At 32.3% G+C, this 25,065-nt stretch overlaps 1 protein-coding gene across 2 annotated transcripts; it reads left to right on the forward strand.

The window, feature by feature from the left end:
* The first annotated feature begins 267 nt into the window (after positions 1-267).
* Positions 268-21,234, forward strand: LOC139481305 (protein FAM199X-like). 2 transcript variants are annotated; one of them, XM_071264497.1, is made up of 7 exons: positions 268-447; positions 2,898-3,017; positions 4,638-4,804; positions 15,610-15,769; positions 16,457-16,608; positions 19,570-19,694; positions 20,175-21,234. In XM_071264497.1, the coding sequence occupies exons 1-7, from the start codon at positions 416-418 to the stop codon at positions 20,349-20,351; spliced, it is 933 nt and encodes a 310-aa protein (XP_071120598.1). In that variant the 5' UTR covers positions 268-415; the 3' UTR covers positions 20,352-21,234. The 2 variants fall into 2 exon arrangements, with proteins under 2 accessions (XP_071120598.1, XP_071120596.1); XM_071264495.1 differs by lacking the exon at positions 268-447 and having other exon boundaries at positions 2,869-3,017.
* Positions 21,235-25,065: the final 3,831 nt, after the last annotated feature.

Consider the following 25,065-nt stretch of genomic DNA (forward strand, 5'->3'; position numbering starts at 1 on the left):
TAGCCTCTTTAAGACAGAAATAAATTATCTGTAACAACAAATTTGAATGGCTAAGGAAAATATTCCGCGAAAAAAAGGAAATTTGGTGATCTAAATTAAAAGTGCTTCATTTTTTATTATTGTTATAAAAAATTGAAATTGATCATATATTTGTCACATTTATTTAATTCTGCCAGGATACACACTTATTTCAACAAGATAGAGTAGCATAAAATAAATATGCAAATGACCTCTGAATTACACGAAGGAGTATTAACCAATCAGAAAATTGTTGACTTAATAACTATTCACATGTTACACGTGGTGATTCAGACCGGTGCCGTGGTGCTTACAACGAACGTTGTTTGAATACAGAACTAATTTTATTATGTTGAACCAGGAATTTTAGATAACAGTTTACATACACCCTTACAGGATGTTCACAGACAACGTAGTGGCAATGCCAAGGTTTTTATTTATGACACCCATGCATTCAAATTGAAAAATATATCATATCATATGTGCACGTGTAAAACTATATAGTCCGAGATTACTCTGACGTACAACGTAATCTCGAACTAGTGTAAAACACATGTATAATACTAATAGTTACTGCCAATACTGCATTTATACCGGGTAGATTTGGGGCATGTGTAGATTATTTTGGTAACGATTGACATTCGGAGTTGCATTCTAAAAACATGATGTTTTCCATAAAATACGTTAATACTTTTTTCATGATTTTTTGTAAAAATAAAGAAATGTGGTAATGTCTCCTATAAATGTCACTATCTGAGTGCTGTCGCTATCATGACCAAACAACTGTACCAGAGCTGACCGTACAACATTCTAATGGGTAGTCAAAGTCGTTAAAAAAAACTATTAACTAGATGTGGAAAGATTGGGCATTTTCTATTCAGAGAGCATGGTCCACCGAGACCTTAGCTGCGAAAACATAGCCCTTCAGGTCATTTTGATGATTTTTGATATTTGCGGACCATAGAGCTACGATTTACTTACATTGTAAAACCCTCGAAATAGCACTCTCAAACAGGTGCACTACATTTCGTTCCTTTTCCTTCTTTAAAATTTTTGAGGGCATGGGACAATGTACATCAATCGAAAGCTGACACATTTTTCTTAGACCTTCCATAGTTATTTACCTTCGAAAACCTCATTTAAAGCCCACATTCATCAAAATATTTCTTTTCAGCTAAGCTCCGCTTTTTTCGTCTGCCATTTTTGAATCCAACAAGATAGCTGTATTTGTACCACGTGATTTCAGGGGGACATAACTCCACTTACAAAAAACGTTCACAGTTTGTTGGCATTAAAAATTCGTTATTTGACTTGATTTTTTATGTTTGCAAATTATATGGCAAAATTTTTTTCAAAGGACAATAGAGCTACGTTTTCGCAGCTACCGAGACCTCTGACTCTTGTGTCACAAGGCAACGCTAACCCTAGCAGTATTTGGCACAACTTTTGGGAACTTTTGGTCCTCAATGCTTTCATTCAACTTTGTACTTTTTTTGGCTTTCAAACTTTTTTCATCAGAGTGTCACTGGTTAGTCTTGTGTGGACAAAACGTGTGTCTGGCATATTAAATTTTAAACCTGGCACCTTTTGTTAGCTATTATTCGTGTGTTTCTCTGTCCTATATGTTTTCCCATTTATTTGTATTGTAGTCCTATCATGTAATGTTATGTTATATTTAACATTGCCCTAAAAGTGGGAGGTTTGGCATGCCACAAAACCAGGTTCAACGCACCATTTTTTTTAATTAAGATGTCCTGTACCAGTCAGGAAAATGGCAATTGTTAACTTATAATATAGTTTGTTTCTGTGTGGGTTACATTTTAATGTTGTGTTTCTGTTGTGTCGTAATTCTCTTATATTTGATGTATATCCCTCAGTTTTAGTTTGTTACCCAGATTTGTTTTTTCTCAATTGATTTATGAATTTGAACAGCGGTATACTACTGTTGCCTTTATTTAATGAACCGACTGAGCTAAAGAAGTACTTCCTTAGCTCAACTGATTACGGCTGACTAAGTATCCATCACATTTTCTAAGGAAAGCAATCCTGACCCACAACTACACAATGTACATGTACCAACAAATGAGATGAATGAAAATAACTAGCTTACTACATAAGGTCACCATAAGGCTATTCAACAATGAACAAGCCCAGTGTTATTTTTTGTTCATCATACCCTTTTGGTAAACATGATTTTATTGACATACAAATCTGCAATAAAAATTAAGGACGTCTCATTGAAATTTAATATGCATGTGTTCCCCAAATCTTCTATCTTAAAATTGAAGAATAAAAGGAGCATGCATAAACATGCAGTAAGAAAACTATAAACAATGGAAAAGAAGATATATTATTTTTGAGTAGCACAATATATTTTGCCGCTATTACAAAAACAGAAGAAAATCCCCTCAAAATCAAAAGGCATCTATTCCTCTTAGTCCAAAAGAGGCATTGATACAGAGCATGGATCATAGCATTACAAGTAGACCCACAACTTTAAATGTTAAGTTTTGGGTTTGTAGTAATGCAATAGTAAAAGAATTTATATCTTGAGCATTTTCTTAATTAAGATGCTCTTAAATAATTTCTAACATTTTGTCAAAACAATTGTTCATCTATTATACATGTATATGTGCAACTTACAAAATGACATAAAAACTTTGAATGTGACCAATTGAGAATCTTGAACTCTACATTTAAAAAGTTATGGCAATTAGATTCATATATTTTTTCTTTGCTAATATTAATCTTTGATCATATATAATCCTGATGAAATTAAGTAATACTGTGCTTCACCATCAAGTTTTTTCAATATCAGAAGGTAAAGCATAAAAAAATCATTTGACCAGCATGATTAAAGCTTCTATAATATTTTACAGTCCATGGTGTCTGGACAATATACTACTGAAAGATGTCTCCCCAGAATCCTGGAAATATTCACCAGAAAGAAATACAAATGATACAGAATACTACATATTTGAGGAAGCTGGAATTGACAGGTTTGTTTATAAAAATTACTAATTCTTTGACACTTTCAATGCTCAGGACTAATGTGTACATGTAGATAGTAAAAAGATTTGAGAGTATAGGGACTACAATTCATTCATCTGGCTGTTGCAATGAATTGTAATACATGACTTGTCAGTGGAACATTAATTTTTTTAGATAACTAAAACTTCTTTAAAATATGTCTATCTTAGTATGGAGAAGATTTTTTTCCATGTATTTTTAGAAGCATTACAAGTAGACCCACCACTTTAAATGTTTTAGTTTTGGGTTTGTAGTAATGCAACATAAAAAAAGAAATTTATAGCGGGAGCATTTTCTTAATTAAGATGCTCTTATAAAATTTCTTACATTTTACCAGATTAACCCTTTCAACGCTACACAAAAAAATAGAAAAATGGCTGCTGCTGCTGCATTTTTTTTGTGTTCATTCATTAGAACAGTATATTCCTTTTCAGACTGCTGTATCGTTTTTACTATAAGAGATACAGAAAAGGTTATTGCATGAAAAATGCTCAGGAGAGTATGAACTGTAATGTTAGGCAGTTATTTCAGTAAAAATTTTATCAGGTTACCTGCATTTTCAGGTACATTTGTAATTAACAGGTAAAAGGTGTAATTTATTACATTTGTGTTGAATTTTGAATAAAAACTACTTTTAGACTTCATCTATTTTGTTTTTTTATCTGCCATATAATAAAGAAGACACCAATTGCTCGATTCCGTAGCGTATTGCACCATACACAACGTATTATGTAAACATGGCACAAATCAGTGGCTCCGTCCTCAAAATTTTCAGTCAACCTCTGTTTTCCCCCTTTTCTACGTCTCGTAATGATCGATAAAATCATATTTCCCACAGGAATTGAATGTAATAAACACATTGAGATAACAAGAAACCTTTTAACTAATCCTCGTCGTCGTCAGTTTCGTCATAGAAATGCTGAAATATTTCCATATTTACAGCTTAGTTTCCGATTTCCGCCATTTGCATTTGTCAAAATATTTGTTTTTATTTTCCTTCAATTTTCCTTCTACTGCATGATTTTACAATAAAAATTGCCGGGATTTTAAGCGCAAATGAGACCTTGCATATCCTCGATTCATACAAGGAAAAATTAGAGAGGACCCGAATGAAAACCGAATGGTTTAAGAGTCCTTATGAAAAATCCGTTGTCATCGCGGCATATGCCGCGAATAGCAGTGGCGGACGGCGTACAATGTATGTCATCGCAGCATATGCCGTGTTTAGCGTTGAAAGGGTTAAATCTGCAAACTATGGATTTGACCAATTTGTCATAAGAATCTTGAACTATACATGTCATAACATCCAATAAGTAATGGCACTGAGATACATGTATGATTTATTTTGAAAGTTCATTATCATGTTGATGTTCAATAATGCAATGCTGCACTCTTTGTCTTCACAGTATCCATTTAGTCTTAGGTTCATCATAACTAATGGACAAAAATGGCTGTGTTTACACCCCAAAAAATACAGACAAACCTTTTTTATGTTGATAATATATCCCAATAAATTTTTATATGTTGTTCTAATGGTATCTTTTAAAGTTTCTTACTACATAAACTAATTTGTACGTATATCTATTTAGGGTAAGACAGTTCAATGATTACTGTAACCTGTCAACAGGAACCAGTGTCGCTAGTTCTGAATGTAGTGATGACCTTTACCTTGATGTTGATGCTGATACAGAGGCTGACCTGTTTGGTGACCTTGCATCATCGGTTCTCAGTATTATACAAGATATAAAAGACACAGGTATTTTATATTTTTACATAAAGTATGAGACATATAACAAAGCTTTGTGAAGAACAATTGAACACCTGGGAATTTTTCATAAGCAGCAGGATATTTCACAAGTTTTTTAACCAGATCTCATTGGCTGTCCTCTGATTGAATTCCTTCTTCAATATTTTATTTTGGATATTTTTATTGCAACAATTTCAGTATGCAGACATTATACATTGCTGTTTATAAGTAGCCAGTTGGACATATTTGTGTCACCATAGAAAAATATCTTGGTGATGCACATTTGGTTTGCTCCTTTACTTTGTAGTATGAGGAGTATGTGTAAAATGTGCAACAATAATTTTCCATGTGATAACTACCTGTGTATAGTTATGTTATACTTTGGTTTTAACATATGGATACAAACAAATAAAAATCTTTCCTTATGACAAGTTTGCCTTCAAAGGCTCCATAATGCATTCTTTGCTACCTAGAGATTTTTTCTGGATTGTCAGTTTGAAAAGGAATCGGTTGAGAAATGTAAGGAAAAAATCTGTTTGTCTACTTGGGTGTCCATTTTTTGCTGTTTTCTCGAGATTTACCTCCTTCATTTTACCATTTAAAATTTGACATATTATGTTTTATACAGAATCTAGATTTATTTATTGTACTGTCTGTTTATAGTTAATTATACTACTAAGGGTTGCCAAGTTAATTGATTGAATGAAAAGTTTATTTATAACATTAATATCTAAAATTTTGAAGTTGCATAAAAAACATTATAGCAAACTACATACGGTAATAATGAAGCATACCAACTTTTGATTAAGCACATTTGGTTTGCTCCTTTACTTTGTAGTATTAGGAGTATGTGTAAAATGTGTTAACCATGTGATAACTACCTGTGTATAGATATGTTATACTCTGGTTTTAACATATGGATACAGAAATTAATTTCTTTACTGATGGCTATGTTACCTGAAATTACACCAATCTACATTCTATTTTCATATATTGCTTCCTAAATATCTTTAGTGGGAATGTTTTGAAAAAGAACCAGTTTATAAATATCCGACATACAAAATTGGTTTGTCTACATTGTTCATTAGTGGTTGTCGCATTGGAATTCACTGCTATCTTATAATCATATGAAATAAGGCATGGTTTGTGATGGCATTGAATTCAGAATCCATAGCCAGCATAAGTATTTCTCCTTCATGTCCTGTATGTTCATACTAAAATTGGTTTCCTTTCTCTTACATCAGTTTGCCTTCACTTTTATTGTTATCAAGTTATTTCCCTTTATAGATGCAAAATTGCTGAATTTACTGTTTCTGCTCTCTCAACTTTACTTCACCACAACCAAAATTTGCTCTGCCACAACAAAATGTTCTAAAACTAATTTCATTTCAATTGTGTTCCAAGAAATCTCAAAAATGCTTCGCCATTTCATCCGAAACAGAGGATTGAATTTGCCCCTATTGACAACACTGACAAATAGGATAACAATTCGTTTTAGCTAGGTTATAACAGCAACATGATGATTGGACAATATCCTAGTATCAATGATGGATTTTATATTCCGCCCCAGTCTGATTGCTGATCATTGCTATATCATAAGTTACTTGTTTTGATTGTATCTGTTAGTAGGGATTTTTACACTTACAGAAAAAAATATCATTTGGTGTTCAACCCTCTTCTACATGGTTTCTGCCCGTCATGACCATAGACTGTTTTAGTTGGTTATAATAGCTGATTGAAAGGGATTGATTGACCAGCTGTTCAAGGATATTTATCTGTGTTGAAGGAGCAAAGATAATAAATCTGAGTAATGTTGGACCTCAATGTTCTGTAAAATACTGATAACTGTTGGAATACTTTCTTTCAAGGTCATAGAATATCATTTTAAAGGGGACTAATTGACCATGGACACAACCTCTTTTATTTTACATCAATCATAAATTTACCAATTTGTTTTGAATGCATATTTTCATTTTGATAGAATTTTTCCAAGAAGTCTAAAAAATCATATGCCATTCTATCAAAAACAGAATTGAATTGGCCCCTATTGTTATAGCTAGGTTATAACAGCAACATGATGATTGGACAATATCCTAGTATCAATGATGGATTTTATATTCCGCCCCAGTCTGATTGCTATTCATTTCTATATCATATTTTTAGTGTTGTCTTTTAAATAGTAGGGCTAGTTAACCCTAGAAAAAAATATCATGTGGTGTCCAACCCTCTCATACATTATTTCCCCCTTCAAAAGTCCATAGACTGTAAAAGTTGTTTATAATAGCTAATTAAAAGGGGATTAATTGACCAGCTGTACAAGGAGCAAAGATAATAAATCTTAATAATGTTGGACCTCAATGTTCTGTAAAATAGTAATATTTATAGTATAACTAATCGCCGTATTTGAATATCAAAAATAAGACAACGCGTGACCGAACGACGCATGGATTAAACGAGTGCGCAGCACGAGTTTAATCCATAGCGGCGTTCGGTCACAAGTTGTCTTATTTTTGATATTCAAATACGGCGATTAGTTATTCTTTTTTTTACATTGGCAAATGGCTTTTTTTTTATGAAATTAATGTGGAAAATGTAAGGAACTATATCTTTTTCCTACGCATTGACAATTTGTTTTGATCCGACGTTATCGACGTCTTGACAACGCCTATTGTTGTATGACGTCAGAGAGTGAAATAACTCCGTTTATTTCACATGTGAAATTATCGGTTTTTATCTAACTGGGAAATCAATGTAATTCATTGCAACCAATGTAATAATACTGTTTAATACTTTCTTTCAAGGTCATGGAATATAATTTTAAAGGTGATTACAGGACCATGGACACAACCCCTTTTATTTTACATTGTTCATTAATTTACCAATTTGTTTTGACCATGCATATTTTCATTTTGATACTTTTCCAAAAAATCTCAAAAATCATATTCCATTCTTATCCAAAACAAAGATTGAATTTGCCCCTATTAGATTAGCTTGGTTATAACAGCAACATGATGATTGGACAATATCCTAGTATTAATGATGGATTTTATATTCCGCCCCAGTCTGATTGCTGATCACTGCTATATATTTCATGTTGTACAAAAACATGTAGGTTAATTAAATAGTAGGGATATTTAAACTCCCCTGAAAAAATATCAAATGGTGATAAAGGTGGTCATAACTGTTTATGGAAAAGGGATAAATTAACATGCTGTTCATTGACATTAATCTGTGTTGAAGGAGCAAAGATAATCGTTTGACCTCAATGTTCAGTAAAATGATACTTTATTTCAAGGTCATAGAATATAAATTAAAAGGGGATTACTAGACCATGGACACAACCTCTTTAATTTTACATCGGTCATTAATTTACCATATGGTTTTGATCATGAATATTTTCATTTTGATAGTTTTCCTAGAAATCTTAAAAAATTCAAATTCCATTCTAATCCTAAACAGAGGATTGAATTTGCCCCTATTGTTATAGCTAGGTAATAACAGCAACATGATGATTGGACATTATCCTAGTATCAATGATGGATTTTATATTCCGCCCCAGTCTGATTGCTTATTGCTATATCATAGTTTGTTAAACAGATTTTTGAAGATGTGCCTGATAGTTTGAAAGATTCAATAAAACATATATAATGACATCATGTTGTCACAATAACTGGCTCTGTATTAAGGCCAGATGCTTGAGGAAATCTAGTGCATTTACAACATGGAGCCTTACAGCTTTTTCAAATAACCAATTGCAACTTTTAATTATGCACATTTGGTTTGCTCCTTTACTTTGTAGTATAAAGAGTATGTGTAAAATGTGCCACAATAATTATCCATGTGATAACTACCTGTGTATAGATTTGTTATACTCTGGTTTTAACACATGGATACATTTTTAGCTCACCTGGCCAAAGGGCCAAGTGAGCTTTTCTTATCACTTGACGTCCGTCGTCGTTAACTTTTACAAAAATCTTCTCCTCTGAAACTACTGGGCCAAATTTAACCAAACTTGGCCACAATCATCATTGGAGTATCTTGTTTGAAAAATGTGTCCGGTGACCCGGCCAACCAACCAAGATGGCCGCTATGGCTAAAAATAGAACATAGGGGTAAATTAGAGATTTTGGCTTATAACTCTGAAACCAAAGTATTTAGAGCAAATCTGACAGGGGTTAAAATTGTTTATCAAGTCAAGATCTATCTGCCCTGAAATATTCAGATGAATCGGACAATCGGTTGTTGGGTTGCTGCCCCTGAATTGGTAATTTTAAGGAAATTTTGCCGTTTTTGATTATTATCTTGAATATGATTATAGATAGAGATAAACTATAAACAGCAATAATGTTCAGCACAGTAAGATCTACAAATAAGTCAACATGACGAAAATGGTTAGTTGACCCCTTAAGGAGTTATTGCCCATTATAATCATATTTTACTGATTTTTCGTAGATGGCAGCCATGGCTAAAAATAGAATATAGGGGTAAAATGTAGGTTTTGGCTTATAACTCTGAAACCAAAGCATTTAGAGCAAATCTCTCAAGGGGATTAATTGTTTATCAAGTCAATATCTATCTGCCCTGAAATTTTCAGATGAATTGGAATTGGAATTTTGGGTTGCTGCCCCACAATTGGTAATATTTAAAGAAATTTTGTAGCGTTTTTGGTTATTATCTTGAATACTATTATAGATAGAGATAAACTATAAACAGCAATAATGTTCAGCAAAGTAAGATCTACAAATAAGTCAACGTGACCAAAATGGTCAGTTGACCCCTTAAGGAGCTATTGCCCTTTATAGTCAATTTTTAACAATTTTCATTAATTTGGTAAATTTTGGTAAATTTTTACAAAATTTTATCCTCTGTAACTAAATGACCAAGTGTATTATAGATAGAGAAAATTGTAAGTAGCAAGAATAAAATTGTAAATAGCAAGAATGTTAAGTAAAGTAAGATCTACAAACACATCACCATCACCAAAACACAATTTTGTCATGAATCCATCTGTGTCCTTTGTTTAATATGCATATAGACCAAGGTGAGCGACACAGGCTCTTAAGAGCCTCTAGTTAATTGTTGGGGGCATTAAGATTTACCCATGTCCATCTGTCCTGATAGAAAAAAAAAATTCTGAATTTGTTTTTTCACATTCTTGGAACTTTACTTTTTCACAACCAAATGTTTTAACTTAAACATAATGCTAGTAACCACCAAACACAGATAAAAGTTAAATGTGAGTGGCATCACTTTTACTATTCTTGACTTGTGTCCCTTTATAAATGAAAAAAATTGTGAATTTGCTGTTTCTGCACTGTAAATTTACTTAGCCTACTATATTTACAAGCTGAAGTATCTGTGTTCCATGGACTCCTTCTTCACTTTTTTTTTTTTTAAATCTATCATTAATGACAGAAGCAGACCATCAATTTGTTATGATCATGCTCAATTTCAGTTTGATTGTTTTCCAAGAAATCTCAAAAATCCTATGCCATTCTTATCCAAAACAGTGGATATAATTTGCCCCTACTGCCATGATTGTAATATCTTAGTTCTAACAGCAACATGATGATTGGACAATATCCTAGTATCAATGATGGATTTAATATTCCGCCCCAGTCTGATTGCTGATCATTGCTATGTCATAGTTAATTGTTTCAATTTTTTGGTTTCTATTAGTTGGGCTATTTATTCCCACCAGAAAAAATATCATTTGATGATGTGGTGTCCAATCGTTTTAAACATATGTTTTTTTGCAATAGCCCATAGGTTGTTGAAGATGGTCATAACAGTTTATGCAAAATGTGATAAATTGACCAGCCGTTTTATCAGGGTTGGCAAAACCCCTGGTTGTATAAGTATTGTCCAGCTCAGTGGTCATTATGACATTAATTTGACATTGTCTGAGTTGAAGTTGTAAAGGAAATAAATCTTAGTATTGTTTGACCTCTTCTATAAGAATTGAATACTTTCTTTCAAGTCATAGCTTATCAGAAATATTTCTGTCCATATTTGGTATAGATTTGTCTGATAGTTTTCAAAATAGAAACACAAAATTGCAAGACACAATAACTTGACCTGCATTAATTCCAGGTGAGCAAACAAAAAGTCTTGCAATTACAACAGAGAGGTTAACATTGAAAATTTTCAAGTACCAACTTTTGATTTAGCACATTTGGTTTGCTCCTTTACTTTGTAGTATTAGGGGTATGTGTAAAATATGCCACAATAATTCTCCATGTGATAACTACCTGTGTTTAGACATGTTATACTCTGGTTTTAACATATGGATACAAATAAAATTTCCTTCATGATGGCTATGTTGCTTGAAATTACACCATTCTGCATTATTTTCTGCTCTCTTAAATTTGCTATTATTTAAAAAAAAAAATGATAGTTATAAGATAATAAAAAAAACAATGTTCTCTCAATAACTTGCTCTGTATGAAGGCAAGATGAGAAAAAAATGTAATGTATTTACAACAGGGTCATACATTACAGTACTATTATTTTAATAACCATCATTTATTTTCTGCTCTCTCAACTTTGCCTTGTCACAACCAAATGTTCTGAAACTATTTATGTTTCTATTGTGTTTCAAGTATTCTATAAAAAAAATCCTATGCTTTTCTAATCCAAAACAGAGTATTGATGTTGCCCTTATTGTTATAGCTAGCAACAGCAACATGATGATTGGACAATAATATCCTAGTATCAAAGATGGATTTTATATTCCGCCCCAGTCTGATTGCTTATCATTGCTATGTTATAGTAAGTTGTGTTGTAGGTTTCTGTAAGTTGGCTTTTTCGCGTACAGAAAACAAATATCATGTGGTGTCCTACCCCCAATACATTTTCCCCCTATATTAGCTGTAGACTGTTAAGGTGATCATTATAGTTGATAGGAAGGCGATTAATTGATCAACTGTTGTTTTTTTTTTAGTTATGTTGGACCTCAATGTTATTTGATTAAATTAAAATAGCGAAAAGTATTGGAAAGTGAGAAAAAAAATGTCATACATTACAATACTATTATTATACCCCACGCAACGAAGTTGCGGAGGGTATAATGTTTTTGACCCGTCCGTCCGTCCGTCCGTCAGTCCGTCCGTCCGTCAGTCCGTCAGTCCTGTTTCTTGTCATCGCAACTCCTCTCAAACCACACAACAGAATTTCACGAAACCTTTTCAGATAATAAGGACATACTATGTAGTTGTGCATATCGACGGGAAATTGCGATTCAATTTTTTTTCTAGGAGTTACGCCCCTTTGAACTTATTTACTTTAATGTACTACTGCAACAGTTTGTCATCGCAACTCCTCTCAAACCACACAACAGAATTTCACGAAACCTTTTCAGATAATAAGGACATACTATGTAGTTGTGCATATCGACGGGAAATTGCGATTCAATTTTTTTTCTAGGAGTAACGCCCCTTTGAACTTATTTACTTTAATGTACTACTGCAACAGTTTGTCATCGCAACTCATCTCAAACCACACAACAGAATTTCACGAAACCTTTTCAGATAATAAGGACATACTATGTAGTTGTGCATATCGACGGGAAATTGCGATTCAAATTTTTTTCTAGGAGTTACGCCCCTTTGAACTTATTTACTTTAATGTACTACTGCAACAGTTTGTCATCGCAACTCCTCTCAAACCACACAACAGAATTTCATGAAACTTTGTAGATTATAAGGACATACTATGTAGATGTGCATATCAACAGGAAATTACGGTTCAATTTTTTTTCTAGGAGTTACGCCCCTTTGAACTTATTTGCTTCAATGTACTTCTGCAACAGTTTGTCATCTCAACTCCTCTGAAAACACACAACAGAATTTCATGAAATTTTGTAGATAATAAGGACGTACTATGTATATTGACAGGAAATTATTATTCAATATTTTTTCTTATACAATTTTTTTTTCTTATACTTATTTAATTTCTCCAATGACAATGTGGGGACGTGGGGTATGTGAGCGTGCTCACTAAGGTTCTTTAATTTTAATAACCATCTGTTAATTGTGCACATTTGGTTTGCTCCTTTACTTTGTAGTATTAGGGGTATGTGTAAAATGTGCCACAATAATTCTCCATGTGATAACTACCTGTGTATAGACATGCTATACTCTGGTTTTAACATATGGATACAAAATTAGAAGGCCGTACTTTAACCTATAATGAAGGCCGTACTTTAAAAATTGAAGGCCGTACTTTAACCTATAATGGTTTACTTTTTAAATTGTTATTTGTATGGAGAGTTGTCTCATTGGCACTCACACCACATCTTCCTATATCTACAAAATTAGAATTCTGTCCTGATGGCAATGTGGCCTGAAATCATCCCATTCTGCATTTTTTCTGGAAGATTTTAGTGGGAATGTTTCTAAAAAGAACCAGATTAGATACATTACTGTCAAATTGGAATTCATGTCTATCTTTTAATCATAAGATATTGGGCATAATAACTGATGGACATAGAATCAGAATCCATAGATGGCATAAAAATTTACATTTCTTTTTAGTTTTCTACCACTTTTATTGGTCTCTAGATATGTCCCTTTATAAATTCAAAATTACTGAATTTGATGTTTCTGCTCTCTACTTTGCTTTGTCTCAACAAGATGTTGCGAAACATTTTTCTCCAATTGTTTACAAAGAAATCTCAAAAACACTGCCATTTTTATCCGAAACAGAGGATTGAAATTGACCCTATTGTTATCACCAGGTAATAACAGCAACATGATGATTGGACAACATCCTAGTATCAATGATGGATTTTATATTCCGCCCCAGTCTGATTGCTTATCACTGCTATATCATAGTTACTTGTTTTGATTGTAAAATTTCTGTTAGTTGTGCTATTTATACCCCCAAGAAAAGAATATCATGTAGTGTCCAACCATCCAATTGTCCCATCAATAGACAGCATAAACATTTAGCCTCGAGTTTGATCTCCTTTCTCTAACTTTAGTTTGACATCACTTTTATCATTCTCTGGTTATGTCCCTTTATAGATGCAATATTGGTGAATTTGCTGTTTCTTCTCCCTCAACTTTGCCCTGCCACAACCATCTCTTCTGAAACTTTTCATTTCGATTGAGTTCCAAAAAATCTCATTCTCTGCCATTCTTGTCCAAAATAGAGGTTTGAATTTGACCCTATTGTTATAACTAAATCATGCAGGTAACAAAAGCAACATGATGATTGGACAATCTCCTAGTATCAATGATGGATTTTATATTCCGCCCCAGTCTGATTGCTTATCATTGCTTTGTTTAAGTTAGTTGTGTTGCAGGTTTCCATGAGTAGGACTGTTGAATTGCAGAAAAAAAAAATTTATGTGGTGTCAAACCCTCTTACACATTGTTCCCCCTACAATAGACCATAGACTATTAAAAATGGTTATAAAAAAAAAATAACAAAAAAACTTATTCCATTATAATTCAATACTGAGATTTTAATTTGCCCCTATTCATCTATTGTTATAACTAGGTAATAACAGCAACATGATGATTGGACATTATCCTAGTATCAATGATGGATTTTATATTCCGCCCCAGTCTGATTGGACAACATCCTAGTATCAATGATGGATTTTATATTCCGCCCCAGTCTGATTGGACAACATCCTAGTATCAATGATGGATTTTATATTCCGCCCCAGTCTGATTGGACAACATCCTAGTATCAATGATGGATTTTATATTCCGCCCCAGTCTGATTGGACAACATCCTAGTATCAATGATGGATTTTATATTCCGCCCCAGTCTGATTGGACAACATCCTAGTATCAATGATGGATTTTATATTCCGCCCCAGTCTGATTGGACAACATCCTAGTATCAATGATGGATTTTATATTCCGCCCCAGTCTGATTGCTCATCATTGTTATGTCATAGTTACTCTTTTTGTTTGCAAGTTTTGTTAGTTGGGCTTTTTACACCCACAGAAAAATAGATCATGTGTAGTCAAACCATATCATTCATGAATGTGTTCTTGCAATATCCCAAAGGCTGTTCAAGGGGGTCACAATAGTTTATTATGGAAAAGGGATTAATTGACCAGTTCAGTAACATTGATCAATGGTTCAAGTTATGAAGAAAACAAATCTGTGTACAAAAATATTATGTTGGAACTCAATGATCTATTAGTATTGAATACTTTTTTCAAGGCCATTGAATACAATTGTTATCACAATAAAAATAATTCTGTCATTATTTGGTACAGATTTGTCCAATTGCATAAGCATTACATATAAAAACCAAAAATCATAAGGCACAATAACTAGCTTTATAGTAAGGCCAGGTGAGCAAAAAATATCTATTACATTTTCAACAGGGAGGTTTACATTATTGGTTTTATTTAATAACCAACTTTTACTTAAAGCACATTTGGTTTGCTCCTTTACTTTGTAGTATTAGGAGTATGTGTAAAATGTGCCATAATAATTCTCCATGTGATAACTACCTGTGTATAGATATGTTATACTCTGGTTTTAACATATGGATACAAAATATCTTGAATAATATGATAATGCAAACTGTACTGTCTAGTGACGATTTTATCTTCTTAACCTAAACAGAAAACATGTTATTATTAAAGGTGAACAAAACTATCAGCATCTATTGAATTTACCCTTATTTAAGCTTTACCTTAAATATTTAATTACAATATTCAAACATATTTTGTAAATATTCATAATATTAGGTTCAGGAAAGTTAAATCCTTCAGACATGTGTATCATTTCAAGTAGGAGTTCTCTCCCTTATATTACTATTTCTTCTGATTTATTTTTTTTAGATTTTTCTGAAGTAGTTCTTGAAGATATAACTGACACAGACTTAGACTCATCATGTGATAATTGTGACAGAGTTGTACCTCCAGCTGAATCAGCCAGTATAGATTTATCTTGCAGTAGTTGTTCAAATTATTCTTCTAAAAACAGAAAACACAAGAAATGGTATGGTTTTATCTTGTGTTATAAAATGAATTTTATTTGCAGGAATCTAAGCCTACTTACGTTTTGATGCCCCACCTTTGATTTTGTTTACTGGTCTGTGAATGTAAACCTATTATTTTGATACTCACCTACTCGCATTATTCAAACTAATAAAAACCTCACAATAATTTCTGGATTACAGTAATAAAATTCATCCAGGTATAAAATAAGTTGAAATGAGTATCCTCTTATTAACATGCAAAATACAACAATGTTAACAAATGGTGCATACTGTAGTTTCATTGAATTTTCAATATAACTAAAAATTCTGTGATTTTGATAGTTTTATGTCAAGTTTTATGATACCAGCAGTGGTTTCTTACTTTCTTGATATTGATTATAAATCCCACAAAATCAATATTGTATACTTTTTGGATATTAAAGATTATATTGAATCAACAGTTTACAATGTAAAAATAAAAAGATAGGGTGTGATTACAAATGAAACAACTCTCCACCAGAGACTAAATGATGTCGAGTTTAATAACTATAGATCACAGTAAGCTTTAAAAGGCTCCCAAATGATAAATGTAAAACAATTTGAACAAGAAAACTAAAGATCTCATTTATGTTGTTTTCAGTACTACAAAAGACAAACAAATAATAAACATCAATTTTAGAAACTTACAATGTATTATATATTTACAGGAATGAATTAAATGAAGCTGAGAAAGTGATAGTTGTTGACCAGCTAAGTCAGAGAATAAGTCGTGATCTAGGTATTAGAGAACAGTTAGAAGTTGTAAGAATAATAGATCCTAAATCACGAATATCACCCACAGATAAACAGTTCTTAATAGGTTTGTAAATTGTCATATAGGAATTTAATTGTAAGAATTTTCATTCTGCAATGCATTTTTATGCCCCATTTATGGGCATTATGTTTTCTGGTCTGTGCGTCCGTCTGTTCGTTCGTTCGTCCGTTCGTCCTTCTGTCCCATGTCAGGTTAAAGTTTTTGGTCGAGGTAGTTTTTGATGAAGTTGAAGTCCAATCAACTTGAAACTTAGTATATATGTTCTGTATGATATGATCTTTCTAATTTTAATTCCAAATTAGAGATTAAAACCCCATTTTCACGGTCCACTGAACATAGAAAATGATAGTGCGGATGGGGCATCCGTGTACTGGGGACACATTCTTGTTATTCATGTTGTGTGTACATATATTAAGAATTTCAAAGAAAATAGATGTTATGTTTTTAATACAAATTGTATATGTTCCATACATTCATACTTCCACCATGATGTTGTTAAATAAAAGTTGGATTTATCATCCTTTTGAATAATGTGATAAAACTGCTCAAAGACCCTCTCCTAAATTATTGAAAATTATCATTCTGTATGGACAATAATATCTTGGTGTTATTTAGATACACCCATTCAGGCTAATGCCCTCACGACGTATATAATGCATAGCTGCATTCAGCTGCAGATATGGAATGATTCTTCTGAAATATCCTTTAATTTTGTTATTTTTTTATCAAAGAATAAAGGTAAGACTAGCTTTATGCTTTTTGGTTTGTAACAGATTTTTAATGACATTAATGATGCTTTTTGCTCCTAAGTTGTTTTTTCAATGCATCAATTAGTTTATCAGTTTTAGCAAAGGATTATTTAAGTTTGAGAAATGAATTTATTAGTGTTCCGTTTTTTTGGGTTTTAATTATAAATTATCTACAAGAAAAATAATTTTTGCGGGAGCTTTCCAGAAAACTTGGTATGTGGGTTTTTACACGGCACCTCCAATAAAATTTGAAGTTTTTTTTTGTTAACTTCTGGTTTAGAATACTTATCACTTCAGATGTTTAGGGTATACATTCTACCCCTTACTTGCTGGAGGAATTCACATTTAATTCTGGAATAGCTCCATACTCTTAACCAGGGGGTTAGGGGTTCAGTCTTAATCCCACTATAGCTATGATAACAAAGCTACTATTAACATGAAGATTCATATATAAGTCAGTGCAGTATGGCCCTAATAAACCTTCAAAGACATCCTAAATATATACCAGAGCACATTTGTCTTTTGTTATATATTAGCCTAAAAGTTTTGCTTTAGCTTGCACTTAAGGTTTGCTGTTGTTGCTGTAACCATGGTGACAAGGGTTCGATTAAGTGCCACAGAAATTATCTTCAAAAACGACCAACAGTATTTATAGAACTGGTGGATTTAATGCAAGATAACACACATTGTATTGTCCTGAATTCATTAAGTCAAAATAGAAAAAAATGTCTGTTTCCTTTTATAAGATTTATAATTGATATTTCATGAAAGGAAGTGATGGTTACTTAAAAGATAAAGCATGAAATTTGGAAACAAATGTAAATTTATTCACATTAATTTTCAAAGAACCTATTAACATGATATTTATTTTACTATAAATGGCAGAATTACTAAGGTTCTTAAAGAAAGGCTAATGAAAAATTAAACCTAAACTTATTTTTAGTGATGGTGTTTGCCTTAAATTAGTGAAGAATGCAGGCTCCCCTGGAGAAGAATCCCAGTTTGAAAAAAAAAATGGCTTAAAATTATTCCCAAAAAGACAACTTTTTTCCAAACAGTCCAGTCTCAGTAGTAATTGTGCATGAATTCAAACTGAAAAACACTCACTTAAACAATTTTCTTGCCTGAAATGACTATATGTGCACATTTGTGGGTCTATTTATGTATCATCACTGACAAAATGTGGTCTTATTTTAAAGCAGGGTTTGACTCTTGAAAATTTGTCTGTAAATTGAAGTATCAGTCGAATTCATGGTTTATTTTAAATTTCCCAATTTGCAGAAAATGACGCATATTTTCCCAATAAAAAAGGGTAGAGGTAGTTTTGAAAAAAGCCAACAATATCACTTATTTTACAGTACACAGGTGTGATTGATTGTTGTTTCCTAAATGATCAATTAATTTACTTAGACCAGGGAAAAAGTAACCTATAGAATAGAATGGCACTTTCATTTCAATATTAGTTCTGCTTTAATTTAGTCAACAGTAGTTTACAGATGTTTAAATCTTATTAACCTTGTAGAAATGAGAGTCTGAAGATTTACAAGTCTTTAACCTGCACTTAAGGTTTGCTGTTGTTGCTGTAACCATGGTGACAAGGGTTCGATTAAGTGCCAGAGAAATTATCTTCAAAAACGACCAACAGTATTAATAGAACTGGTGGATTTAATGCAAGATAACACTCATTGTAAAGTCTTCAATTCACTTCGCCAAAATACAATAAATATGTGTTCTCTAATACAAGTTTTAAAAATGGTACAAAAATGTATTTCATAAAAGAAAATAGTGTAACAAAAAAAAATCCAGTACTATTAAGTATAAGGAGCATAAAAGTTTTAACTGAATCACATTATCCACAGACTAAAAGTCATCAATTCACTCAGCCAAAAAACAATAAACATGGGTTGTCTAATATAAGTTTTAAAAATGATATTTCATAAAAGAAAACTATTTAAATTATTTTCAGTAGAGCATACTTTTCAAAAACCAACATAACATGCATAATTTTAAATAAAATTTCTTGTATTTATGGCAACATTAATGCAGTACTTATAATTTAGAATATATAAATTTAATACTCTACCAAGCAGTATTTGCTTGACATCATGCTTTGAGTATGGGTGTGTGTATAGGGTAGTTTAAACAATGATTTAGTTTAAACTTAAAAAGTAAGGTCATCATATTGAAATTAATGAATCTCATCTTTCGGAAGGTGCAGAAATTGATATTTATACTAACAGTGCTTGTTTGCTTGCAGATATAACAAACATGACAGAAGAAAAAATAGAGAAAATACAAGATTATATAAAGACACATTCTTGTTCAGATTGTCAGTCAGATGATAGTGGTGTATCAACGCCATCACCAAGAAAAAGTAAAAAGGTATTAATCTTCTTCAATATAATATACATTATTTTGGACCTTAGATTATTGGTAACCATACATGCCATATGGTCTTCGACAATTGAGAAACCTATAATCAATTTTGAAAGGGGTCTACATGAAAAATGGGTAACAATTCAAACAAGAAAACTAACATCTTAATTTTTTTAACAATACAATTTACGAAAAAATATGGTAGACATGAACCAACAACCACTAGTTACAGGCTACTGACTTGAACAGTGTTTTGTTTCCCAGGTGTGTGTGCTAGTTTGATTTTTTTCTGAATTGGAAATTGAACAAATTGAGCCATTATTCTAATCGTGAAAATGTTAGTCAAAGACTTAATTTTGGACATCTGATGTGCTTCCATTGGATTATTATCTTCTAATCTGTAACATTATTTAGCAATTTGTGTAACTAAAAGCAAATGAAGGCAATTAATTCAAAATAATACTGTTTATTAAAATTCTATTTTAGCGACAAATGTCTCAGGAAAGGAAAAACCGACAGCGAGCTGATAGACAAAGACAGAGAAAAGATTACAGACAGATACTTAAAGAAAAACGTAGTGGATTGTTTGTGAAAGAAGAAGTATTATCAATGTCTCGGTTAACTCCCCCTCCTGAGGAAGAAGATATAGACATTTTAGGATAGCAGACATAGAAAACAACAAAATATCAATGTCAGATGAAGAAACAGTATCGAGAATTCAATAAACTTTTAGTATATATATACTTGTACTTCAAACAATTATTTAAAAATGTCATGTCAAATTTTAAAAGATAGTCGACTCATTGTTTTGTCTTTTCTTGATCAGTCTAAAATAGTTCATTTTAAATTATACAAATTATTTAATATTTGTAACCCCAACACACCAAGTTTTGGGGTAGATACGAAACATATCATCTTATTGTTCAGGTGCCTTGTTAGCACAACTCCTCTTAAACTTGACATATTGATGAAACAAAACATGGTTGTTGAACACCTATTTTAGTATGTGAACAATTTTGGTCCTAAAATGTAAAAGGGGAGAAAAACAAGCTGTACTGAATTGAAACATTGGAATCAAGTTTGGCACTTAAACAGAGGCACTCTAGTCATTTTTTTGTAAAAAGGAAATGCATTTCAAAAAAATAAACGTGTCTAAATATAAATTTTGCTGGAATATATTAGTTAAACAAATCAAACAAGCATTGGAGAGAGTTTATTGTGACTTATCTTATTTGCCAGTAGGAAGTGGTCCTTAAGGCTGTGTGGATTGTATACAGTCCTGCTTATTTAGGATATATGATATTGTCACTTGCATTGTTATTTGTGATAAATTAATGTGATATCTTAAATATTTGATGCTTTGTTGATTTGTTGACGGTTAAAATATGATATCTAGTAAGTATTTTATGTTTTGATGAGATAAATACTTACAAATGACATAAATATATATATATACTAAAACTTATTGATCAGATGTACCTGGATTATTGTTTTGTTTCTTCTACATGCAATATTTAATGACAATAAAACAGTAGAAATATTGATATATATAGTATGCTTTATTCTGCCTCAATTTTGATGCATACTACTGTGGATTCAGTTATTTTCTTGTATTGGGTAAAAATACCATTTTTCATGGATTTGCCACCAATTTAAGTGTACATAGCCTTTATTAAAGTCATAATTCATTGGAACATTTGAATTGGGTATTCACTTGTACCCACAAAACTAACAAAAGTATTAGGTAGCAATACACAGTTAGGAGTTTAGTTTCGCATTTTGGCCCCTGTGGATTTTTCAAATAGAAAAGTTATTGTGTAATAAAATTCATTTTTAGACAGCTGAGTGCTAATTTAGCCTTCAAAGATGGTTTATAAGAGCATCAAGATTATTTATTACATGTTTTATGGGCTGTTTTCTGTTTGACAATCCGTATTTTCATAGCTAGACCGGCCATCGGTCCAGAAATTAATGTAATGTTTACAAACACTTTTTTTCTACACGAAGTTTTTGACGCAATTCTACAAAAAAATGAGACGAAAGACATATGATTTTCATTGGATTTGCTGAATGATATATGTACACAGTTTCAGAAAAGGTATTACTTCAAGGGATTGAAATTCTACTTTTAGCCAAATTTTTGGGAAATATGTGACATCTTTTCCCCCCTTTTTGCAATATTTTATAACAAATAAATGCAGATTGTTGCCATGGATACACCAAAAAGAAATGATATTTTACCATTTTATATACTGAATATAAAATCTATGGAAGATTCTGATTACATACATATGCCCATATATGACACAAACAGTAAGTTTGATATTGCAAGAAACAATGAAAAGGGGATGGTAAAATTTATAAGGGCAAATTTTAATATTTTTTCCTAACTGTTTATTGCTACCTTATCCAATGAATAGTAAAGAATCGACAATATCATGGGTATGGGTCTAATATCAGCTGCCTGCATGAAGTTGTCATTTCTCCCGAGTTTAAGACCGCCATATGTGGAATAATAAATACAACATGATATTAAAGATTAAGGCAGATATTAGTTGTCAAGAATGAAAAGATTTCAAGATTGGTTTGAGATATTGTCATGTACCTTCATAGAAGTGAAGTATGTCAGACTTGATGTTAGCTTGTCATAGAAAGATTATCTTGTTGTCTTCCTTTTCCTAGTTTCATGTTTTCTAACACCACATTAATTAAGTTATAAGTTGTAAACTAAATACTGTGTTAAAACATATCAAGTTAGTCGGGCAAACTTCATCAGATGAGAACTACAAATGTATATATGAAGTGAAAACTTGAGACTGAATTTTTCTCTGGAATTAAACCCTCATTAAAAAAATGCTTTTTTGTTTGGTGCATTTTTCTATTCATTCATAGATTAACATCCTGTTTACAAAATATTTATATATTTTTTAACATGATGGCCATTTATAAAATGTTGGTTGCATTTTTCATAAGAACAACAATTCTGAGCTTCCTGAAGTTGAGGATCATGTGTAATTGTAAGCATGCTATTTTGTTTGGTGCATTTTCTTATTCATCCATAGATTAACCTCCTGTTTACGAAATATTTATATATTCTTAAACATGTTGGTTGCATTTTTCACAAGAACTTAAAATCAGAGCTTCCTGAAACTGTTTATTAAGCCTCAACTATATTCATTGTATAAAAGATTCATTGTTAGGGGGATCATATAAGGATTCATTGCTCGGGGAATCATATAAAAGATTCATTGTTCGGGGCATCATATAAGGATTCATTTGACAATTTTAGTTATGCTAACTTATTTGTAGCACCAGAGACCTATAATACATACGTCTCTGTTTTTTTTTGTACCTTGCTATTTTTTGCTGTGTGAAGATTCTGTCTATCATAATTTCTGTGGAATGTTGATATCAAATACATGTTATAGAAGTGAAAGGTAAGCAGTGACTGGCATAATGAAACTCAGAAAAGTAAGATCTACACATGACTGAAATTGTCAAGTGATCCCATAAAGGAGTTATTGCTATTGAAAAACAATTTTATCGTTTATTTGAGTTCTTCACAGATGCTATGATGGATCAGAAGTTCATAAAGCAAAAATGGTTGGCAAAGTTGGACCTATGAATATATCATTATGACTGGAATTGACAATTCATTTGTTATCAGAGTTACTGCCCTTTAATTATAATTTTTATCTATTTCACAGAAACTGATGGATTAAAACAATGTAAAAGACTTATAAATTGGTTCATTAACAAAAAAACTAAAATTCTCCAGCATAATTCTATTTAGCACATTTTTTATAATTTAAATTTAAACAGCAAAATATTAAATAAATGTCAGTTGCAAGATCTACACAAAAATTACAGGTGAGCACTGTCAGAACCCTCATATATATTTAGTGCTAGTGTGAACATCCCTGCTTCATAATCATGGGATTGTTGGAGAACAGGACAGTTATTAAAGTTTAGGTAAACCATTTTAATCTGGTTTTTGCCACAAAATAAGTTTAACAAACATTTGGGTGTTTTAAATATTCAGTGCTTGACAGAAAAAGATGTGTTATGTGTAGATGAGACAAAATGCAGATGGATTCAGAGTTGCATTTATAATTTTATTTGAACAACAATTCCAAAACTCTTTGAAAGGTATGTGTGGTCCTGAAAAGGACCGTTTATAACTCAGTCAGTGCATGTTCATCTCAAATGGGCCCGTATGGCATGGACAGCAGCTGGTCAAATTTCCTTTCCAATCTTTGACTGGACAGTTCGACATCAGTTAATAGACAATGGGACATGTCAACCTTTTGGTTGAGAGCGTCCAAGTTTATCTGTATCGATGTAACTGTAGTAACAATTTCTGCTATTGCTGACATTATAGAATCAAGTTCACTAGAAGTCAGCTTAGGTTCGACTGGAGTACAGGGTGAAGCTTGTGGCAGAGTTGGTGCTGTTGGATGTAGACCACGGCTAGTAACTGATAGACTGGTACTTGATGGGGACGAGCTTGTGTGGTCGCTGCAGACGGCGGACAGGGCGTCATCTGCGTGTCCGATCTCTATCTGATCCCTTTCGATGGTAGGGGGAATCCGCGGTGGGTTTCCTATGGCTGACATTTCCGCGTTGTCATCAGAATCAATGATGAAGGCATCGAAGTATTCGTCTCTGTTTCGCTGGTCTCTGGCAGAGTCTTGCAAAGGACTGACTTCGGTTGCTATGCGGACTCTCTGGCGAACAATCGTGCCCCCGCAGTTAACAACTCGGACAGCATAGTCTGCATGTTCTGTGGTCAAGGCCCGTGAAGACATTGTTGATAGACAGAATATTGATTTATTTTAATCAACAGTAAACTGGTAAATGAAGTGAAGTGATTACAAATTTCCGTTCGTTCTATATTTATTGTCAGTTAATTTAGCACCGCCCTGTTGAAGATTTGAAATTTTCCGTTAATTTCATTGGTGGTAACAAAACAAAATACCATAGACCAGTTGTATTAACTAACATGGCATGTGTATTCTTAGGTCCCCGGGATGTATGACTTCAATGAGGCGGCGCTATGTCTGGCTTGAAACCTGTGCTGAAAATTTTGCAAAAAAAATGTCAAAATTTTGTCTGGCTAATTTTCATGTCTGTATTCCTACATGGAAATAACAATAGATGTTGTGATTACAAAATGTGTTGTTTTAGTCATTTATTTTTAGTGTCTTAGTTCAATCTGGGACTCGGCTTCATGTAAACGACTTATAGTAACTGTTTAGACATACAAAAAATGATAACTTACACACAAATTAATATGACATAAAAACTTCGTATAAAAATAATTTAAATAGAAATAATTCAAATAAAAATAAATTTAATGATATAAAAACTTATTAGT

Source organism: Mytilus edulis, chromosome 7, assembly GCF_963676685.1.
Source record: "Mytilus edulis chromosome 7, xbMytEdul2.2, whole genome shotgun sequence".
In the NCBI taxonomy this organism is placed as follows: domain Eukaryota; kingdom Metazoa; phylum Mollusca; class Bivalvia; order Mytilida; family Mytilidae; genus Mytilus; species Mytilus edulis.

Excerpts from the sequence above, each read along its gene's own strand:
- LOC139481305 (XM_071264497.1), top strand. The coding sequence starts at position 416 with ATGTTCACAGACAACGTAGTGGCAATGCCAAG. Across the intron at positions 448-2,897 it reads AACGTAGTGGCAATGCCAAG|TCCATGGTGTCTGGACAATA; the intron begins GTTTTTATTTAT and ends AATATTTTACAG. Across the intron at positions 3,018-4,637 it reads GAGGAAGCTGGAATTGACAG|GGTAAGACAGTTCAATGATT; the intron begins GTTTGTTTATAA and ends ATATCTATTTAG.